Source organism: Notamacropus eugenii, chromosome 5 (assembly GCF_028372415.1).
Source record: "Notamacropus eugenii isolate mMacEug1 chromosome 5, mMacEug1.pri_v2, whole genome shotgun sequence".
NCBI lineage: Eukaryota > Metazoa > Chordata > Mammalia > Diprotodontia > Macropodidae > Notamacropus > Notamacropus eugenii.
The window spans coordinates 65,617,871-65,625,690 of NC_092876.1; the positions used below are offsets into that span (position 1 = coordinate 65,617,871).

The 7,820-nt window shown below is 46.3% G+C and overlaps 1 protein-coding gene across 2 annotated transcripts in view; it reads right to left on the reverse strand.

Moving 5' to 3' along the window:
• The window catches only part of RUNX3 (RUNX family transcription factor 3), a 99,636-nt gene extending 92,087 nt beyond the window's left edge, over window positions 1–7,549 (reverse strand). Inside the window, exons 1-2 of one of the 2 annotated variants that reach the window (XM_072609357.1) lie at window positions 7,361–7,549; window positions 6,868–6,933 (exon numbers count right to left, since the gene is read on the reverse strand). In XM_072609357.1, coding sequence (XP_072465458.1) covers window positions 6,868–6,925 — 58 coding nt within the window. In that variant the 5' untranslated portion in view covers window positions 6,926–6,933; window positions 7,361–7,549. Of the gene's footprint in view, window positions 1–6,867 lie in introns of both variants that reach the window. The other variant, XM_072609358.1, reaches the window with a different exon arrangement.
• Between the last annotated feature and the right edge of the window lie 271 nt (window positions 7,550–7,820).

The following is a 7,820-nucleotide window of genomic DNA, read 5'->3' on the forward strand; positions in this document are numbered from 1 at the left end:
GGCACTCCTTCCCCTATCCCCACCCTTCAGTCTCTGGACAGAAGAGTTTAGATACAAAGGGAAGTAACTCTCAAGTTTTCATGGTTTAGGGGAGTTTCTACAGGTTATCCCATACGTTTTCCACCTCTATCCAAGTTTCTACCTGCTCATATTTGTCTACAGCAAGAGTACTCTGTGTGTGTGTGTGTGTGTGTGTGTGTGTGTGTGTGTGTGTGTGTGTGTGTGTGTGTGTGTAATGGGTCTCTTTGTCAGTCAGGGATAGCCTATAGACCTTTTCTAAGAGGAATGATTTTAAATGCCTAAATTAAAATGCAGGAGATTGGAGGTTAGTAAAAAAGAAGCAAATTTTCCTTTATCCAAGATTATAGGCTCCTTGATATCTCTCCATGGAGCTGCAAGGTAGAGGAGGCTTAAGACCCCCTAGTGTCCAATTGTTTGACTCCTATAGATCTTCAGAAGAGTGAAAGCGCCCAATCCCACCTAGAGCGCCCCTACACCTTCTAGCAGCCATTATGAGCAGAGGATCCTTCCTTTTGAGGTCTAACCCAAATCCTGCTTATTGCAACCCGGACCCATTTCCTCTTTTTCACTCCTTGGTGGGGGCGGGAAACAGCTGCCTCCTGTCTTCCTCAGAAAAACCCTTTTATTCGTGGGAGGTGTTTGGGGCTGAGCACAGTCACTGGGAAAGGAAATGAGACCTTCTTGTGACGTGCCATTCTAGTGTGAGGATCAGCCCACAGGGGAGAGATGAGACCAGAGAAGGACAGGGAAAAAATCAGTGACAGCCAGGGGAAAAGGAGGGAAGGTCCTGGACTGGGGCAGGAGGGTAGGGGGGTGTGGGTGAAGAAGGATGCTTCACAGACTCACAGAATCATATATTATCAGAGTTAGGAGGATCCTTGGAATACAAATGTTGAGTTGGTAGAAGATCTTAGAACTGATAAGAGATTATCAGAGCTAGGAGACACCTAAGAACACAGGATGTTAGAGATAGAAGGGGTCTTAGAACATAGAATATTAAAGGTGGAAGGGACCTTAAAACATAGAATGTTATAGCTGAATGGGTCCCTAGAGGCTGTCTAATTTTTTTTACAAGTGAGGAAACTGAGGTTCAGAGAAGTAAGTAAATTTCCTAATGTCATACAGCAAATTAGTGCCAGAACTAGGAGTAGGACAAGGGCCTCTCATTGTTAATTCTGGACTTTTCCCACCATGTCACATTAAAAGTTAGCTGGTGCCTCATGGGTGTATCTCTGAAGGGGTTACTGATTTCCTCCCATAAGTAGCTAAGATCCTCTAAGAAGGGCCATGGAATTTGTGCACTGTTTGTATCCCTACAGCTTCTCCCTGCCTTCATCCTTTTGGCTAAACTGTCTCAGGAAGAAATGGGGGCTTGCCTTTCTTGGCATACCTCATGCCGGCAGAATGAAAGTAGTGACTTAGGATGACACAGTTGGCATAGCACTGACCAGTTCGACCATTCCATAGGTGAACAAGTCACTTCATTTCTCTCTGGGCCTCAATTTTTTTGTCTGTGAAATTCAGGGGTTAGACTTGATGGCCTCTAAGACCCCTTCCAGATCTGACATTGTATGTTGTAAGTCCCCTATCAGCTCTAACATTTCACATTCTAAGGTCTCTTGTACTTCTGACATTCTGCATTCCAGGGTCCCTTCCATCATCAACATGTTGGGGTTCTAGGGTTTTTTTTGACTAACATTTGGTGAACTGATGATTCCATAGCTATACCAGGCAGGGGAAGAACATAAGGCCCTGGGATTTGGAAGTTCCATCAGCAGCATATCTGAACTAAGGGAGGCAGATGGAAAAACACCTATTCAACAGCAGGAAAACAGAGGCACAGAAGGTGTAAGGAAGTGAGGGGCCTCATATTTCCAGTAGTGGAACAAATGAGTGAGTGAATGAATGAATGAATGGAAAGGGAGTTCTGAAATTCTTACTGTATGTAAGTCACTGGGCTGACCCTGAAGCAACCATGCCTATTACCTCTCCAGTGACAAAATTCAAAGTTTCTGTTGCAGCTGATATTCAGCATGGAATAGTGGATGATATGATGGTGACCCTCAAGTCTGGAAGACCTGGATGCAAATCCTGCCTCTGTTACATACTAGCTGTTTGACTCTGGACAAGTGAATTCAAGTCTGTAAACCTCAGTTTCCTCATCTAGAAAATGAGGAAGTTGGAGTAGTAGCCTCTGTGTTCCCTTCTTACTCCAAAGCTAGGGTCTAGGAGTTAGTCAGTCTTGTCTGGGACATATTGAGATTCCTTTTTCCAGCTGCCTTGACAGCTGCCACCAAAACCCTGAGGGATATCAACTTAGAAAGACCTCCTAACACCCTTAGCCCCTGGGCCTCCAATCTCCATTGAGGTGGGAGTCTGCTATATGGGATTCCTATGATGGAGGACTAGAGTGCTTCCCTCTGAGGCACAGTGTAAGGTGTCCTGCTTCACATGGCACGCTGACACCCCCATTCCCATACTGACCATCCAGCTAATTCTTCATCCCACCCCATCTTGACCTCATATCCTCCACAATCCATCCTGGAGATGGACCCATTTAGGTAGGAGTCAGTCAGTCTCAGAGAAAGATTCTCCTTGGACAGTAATTTCGACAGACGTTCTTGTAAAGAAAAATGAGACTGCGCCATTCACTGCCTTCTGTTACACCTCTTGCAGATAATAGAATTGTGTGGATAGTATGTGGCAGACACAGTCTTTGACTTCTCCTTCCCATTACCCCCTCTATCCAATCTATTAACGAGTCTTGCTATTTCAACCTTCTCATCTTTTGGCTACATCTTCTCTCCATTCACAGAGGCCCTCATCACCTGGACTACAAAATCCACCATCTAGTGGGTCTCCCTGCCCATCCTCTACAAATTTGCCAGTGATGATCCTAAAGCATGGGTCTGACCAAGTTACTCTCCTGCTCAACAAACTTCAATGGCTGCTTATTACCTCTAGCATCAAACACAAACTCCTTTGTTGAGTTTTCAAAGCCCCTGCCACCTGGATCCACTCTATTTTTCCAGGTGTATTAAAAGTTACTCTGTTCCTTGATGGAGACAAACCATCTTTCTTGCTGTTTCTCACACAGATCCTGTCATCTCCCAGCTGGTCCCCAGGCTCAAAATATACTACTATCTTCCCACTGCCATCTCTTAGGAGCCCCAATTTCCTTTAAATCTCAGCCCAAACATCCCTTCCCCCGTGAGGTCTCTCTTGATTCCCCTCAGTTGCTAGTGCCTGCCTTCTCTCCTTCATTAAATTAATTTTTATTTGCTTTGAATTTATTTTTGTGTGTTTTTTTTTTCAGTCAGCTGATATTTACTAAGCACCTACTATGTGTCGGGTACTAGGCTAAGCTCTGAGGCTTCAAAAAGTAGCAAAAGGGAGTTCCCTGCCCTGGAGGAGTTTATAGTCTAATGGGGGAGACTGGCGAACAACTGTACAAATAAACTGGAGACAATGTATATCCTTATAGATGTAAATGTTGTTCTTCACAGTAAAATGCCAGTTCCTTGAATGGAAAGATTGTTTCATTTTTTTGTATCCTTAGTGCAACAGGCAGAGAGGTTAAGGACCTCCCCAGGCCACACAGATAGCGGCGGGTCTGTGATTTGAACCTACAGCTTCTGACTTGAAATCCAGCTCTTTTCCCATTGTTCCCTACTCTGCTTTAATAATAGGGGCTTAATAATGCATGATAAGAATTATATTAATAGTTAACATTTATGCAGTATTTTAAGGTTTACAAATATTATTTCATGTTACAGACGATAACTGAGGAAAGGTCGGTATTATTGTGATCCTCATCATACAGAATAAGGAAACTGAAGTTTTAGGAAGTGAATCCACTTGCCCATTACATAGCTAATACAGGTCTGAGGCTGGATTTGAACTTGGAGCTTTCTGATCCCAAGTCCCGTTTTCTAACCACTTAGATGCCTAGTTACCTAGTCGTAATCTGCTTGGTCATTGATTGAACTTACTTGATCATTTGGGAAATTTAAATTTAAGACAGGCAGGAGCGTGTCTGTCCTGAGAACCCTGAGTCAAACCCTAGTATTTCTTCATCTGGCTGGTAGAAGAGGGAACAGACATCGTAAAGAGTGGCGCAAATGTTTCTTATAAACTCCTATTTTCTTGCCATCGAAGCTGTCTTTCATTAGCACAGTGAGGGGACAAAGGGACCTCTATATAACAAGAGCATCCTAGAAGGAGGGAGTGGAAGGAGCTCACCACAGTACACCCAGGCCCAGCGTTTCCCGAAGGACTGCTTTCTGCTGGTTGCTCAGGCTTGGGGAAAGAGGACCCAGCTAATCTGAAGATGGCGATCCCAGCTGGTGACCTGTCCCCCCTGAATCTGCAGCCTTCTCCTTAATGCACCTTAGGGGTCCTGTTGGCCTGTGGCCTGGATCAGCCTTAGTTGGGGAAAAGAGGAAGCAACCAGACAAATGATACTGATGTGGCAGCCTCTGTAAGAAACTGAGTCTCCCAATTACCAGGCTGGAGCCTCCTCTCCTCTGGCCCCAGAGTCTTGTCCTGCCTGGGCCTGGCTTCTAGAGATGGAGTCTGGGATTTGACTCACAAGACCAAATGACTGGATTCAGTGAAATGCAGGCTGGTTGGACACAGATGGACAAACTAGGGAATGGTAGTGTGACCTCCAGCTGGCCTCCAAGTCACTACTCTTGTGGACCCAAGTCTACTAGCGATTTCTACTGTAATATAAAGAACACTAGCTAGGCAACCAGGAGACAGTCCAAGTCTTAGCTTAGCCAACAAAGTCTGTTTCCCAAAGCCTCCTCTAAAGAGCCTTAGTTTCCCCACTTGCTGAATTCTTCTCAGCTCGGATAGTCTCTTTTTCAAGGTCCAGATCTCACATTCTGTTCTAACATTCTATAGCCTTAGGTCCCTTCTTGCTCTGACATTCTACATTTGAAGGTGCTTTTGAAAATGTTATTGCAGAAAGAACACTAGCTTGAATCTGAGGATGTGGGTTCAAATCTCCCTTCTGATGCCCTTTCCCTGGGTATGCTGGGACAACATCCCTAGTTAATACCTTTGTCCATAAAATGAAGAAATTGAGTTAGATGGGCTCTGAGTTCTGAATATCCGTGTCCCACAGATCTTACAGAGATGAAAGATCTTGTACAGTTCTAATAGTCTATATCTTAAGCTCTTTTATATTTAGGGTCTCTTCTTATATGCTGTTACAGAAAGAACATGAGCTCTGGAGTCTGAGGTCCTGGGTTCAAATTCCACCTTTGGGACACAGACACTGGACAAATCATAGAACCTCCTAGAGGTTCAGTTTCCTCATCTGTAAAATGAAGATGTTGGGCCGAGTGGTCTGAGGTCTGGTCCAGTTCTAACTCTGTGTCTTAAGAACCCTCCCAGCTCTGACATTTTGGATTCTAAGATCCTTTCCAGCTCTGACAGTCTGTGTTCTAAGATTCCTCTCAGTTCTGATACTCTGTGTTCTCAAGTTCCAGGTCTGACATTCTATGATCCTGGAATGGACTTATTTCCTGTATAACATTGATCAGTACAATGAGGGGCCAGTATGCCTATCCCCATTCCCCCAGAACCTCACATTACACACACACACACACACACACACACACACACACACACACACACACACACGGTTCTGAATGTGATCATTTAAGCTTCTGACAGTTTCTGAGAAAACTAGCAGCTATGGTTGAGCATGGTAAGGTGAGAGGACTCTCTCTCTAGGATGGTTTGTCCATCAGAAACATCAGTAGGTCTCCGTCCAGTGGACTGCTCTGGGGAAGCCAACAGTCGGATCCTGGTAACCCAAGGGTAGGAGTCAGCCTGGGCCACCATGCTCCAAGATGTATATTTGCAACTTTGCCCCCTTGCTGCTCTTGCCCTCGGCAGATGCTGGACAGAGTTTCTATAGAAATACACCTTCTCCTTGCCCAGCAATAGAGACCGCAGATCTCTCATAGGGGAAGTTATTTTCTTACCCTTCCACCTAAGCAAGAAGCCACCTGAATTCTCAGCTAGTCGCTGGGTGTCTTCCTTTCCCTATTTCCTACCCTGAGAATGATAATCCTTGAAACGAAAATGTTAGGAATATCACCTGACTTCACAGCTCACACCATCCCTGCTTTGTTTAGAACTGGGCCTGGGATATTCCAGAGGGCTTCACTGAAAGCCCAAATCCAGTCCCCCAGTCTCAGTTTGTGACATTCATGGTCCTTAGCAGGTAAACCCAGAGGCCAAGCTCCCTTCTCCTCTTTCTCTGGCCAGATCAGGACAACATTTGCCCCAAAAGCCAGAGCAAAGTGAAGGGTCTTGTGAACACAGTCAGTGGGTGAGGGGACACTGGTTCCCCCTACTCCCAAATTAGCCAGGGGAACCCTTCCAGGAATATTGTCTTTGAGATACTGAGCAGTCACCACCCACCCTTCAAACAGCCATGGCCTAGCCCCTCTCAGCCCCCATAGGCTGAGGACAAAGGCGGCCCCCTACCCCCACAGAGAGGCTAAGAATATCTCTCAGGTCATCTATGAAGATTCTCCAAGGGGAGGGTCCCAATGTTCAACAGAAGAAATTCATTCCAAGAATCAACTGTCCTGTCTTTGGGGTGGCAGTGAGGGGTAGGGGGAAGGAAGTGTAGGGAAAGGAGGGGATTGAGTTGGGAAGGAACAGTGGCGGACCACCTTCAGAAAAGCCAGCGTAAGGTAGAAAAATGCCCACCAGCCAACCCAGCTTCTCACTCCCGCCCCAAAGTTCCCCCTATACCCCTGCCCCTGCAGTGGGCAATGGGCATCGGGTAGCCAGTGACTACGTAGGGATTTCTCTACTCACCGCGAATGAAGGGCTGCGAGTAGGTCGTGAAGGAATCAAAGATACTGTTGGACGCCATGCTCTGGTCTGAGGAAGGCAAGAATTCAGTCCTTGAAGGGGGTTGGGTTGGAACTGGTGTGTGTGTGTGTGTGTGTGTGTGTGTGTGTGTGTGTGTGTGTGTGTGTGTGTGTGTGTTTTATTTTTTTCTGCTACTTTTGAAAATAATTTGAAAGAAGGAGAGGGGGACAACAAGAAAGAAAAAAAAGTAGAGAGAGCAAAAAAAAAAAAGAGAGATCCCAGAGGAAACTAATGCCTATTTGTACCCAAGAATTTGGGTTCTCAGTCCCACAGGAATGTCTGGCCACAGAGTGTTCAACAGAAGTATATGCAGACTATCATTAGTGATGGAAGGGGCGAGAGCAGAGGCAGCAGCGGGCAGCAAGGGGGGAGACCCACAGCAGGAGCGGGCAGGACAGGCTGGGGGCCAGGGCTCAGAGGAATGAATGAAACTTACCCCAAAGGCAGACAGAGCGACACCCCCTCCCCAACCTATGAGAGGTGTAGGCAAGGCTAGGTCCCCCCCTCCCCAGAGCAGGGGAGTGGGGATGAGGGTGTGGAGAGAAGCCAACCTTCCCCCCAACTCAGGTACCCCTGGGGATGGCAGAGGACTCCCAGCTTGTGGTTCTGTGGTTGGGGAAGAGGCCTTCAGAGTGTCAAGCCAACCTCAGCTCCCCAGGCTGAAAAAGCCTTTAGCCCAACACGGGCTCATTGGCCCGGGGGGAGTCACCTGACCCAAAACGTCACCCTGGCCCTTGGATCTCACTGTGGCTCCTTCTTCTTTTGAAAAAAAAAAAAAGAAAGAAAGAAAAAAAAAGAAAAAGATAGTTTCTGTGTTGGTTGGTAAAGAGCAGCCTATACTGTTGGCCCAGTTAGTTTTCTGTTCTGAAAACAGTTAACATGGTGGAGAGGGGGTG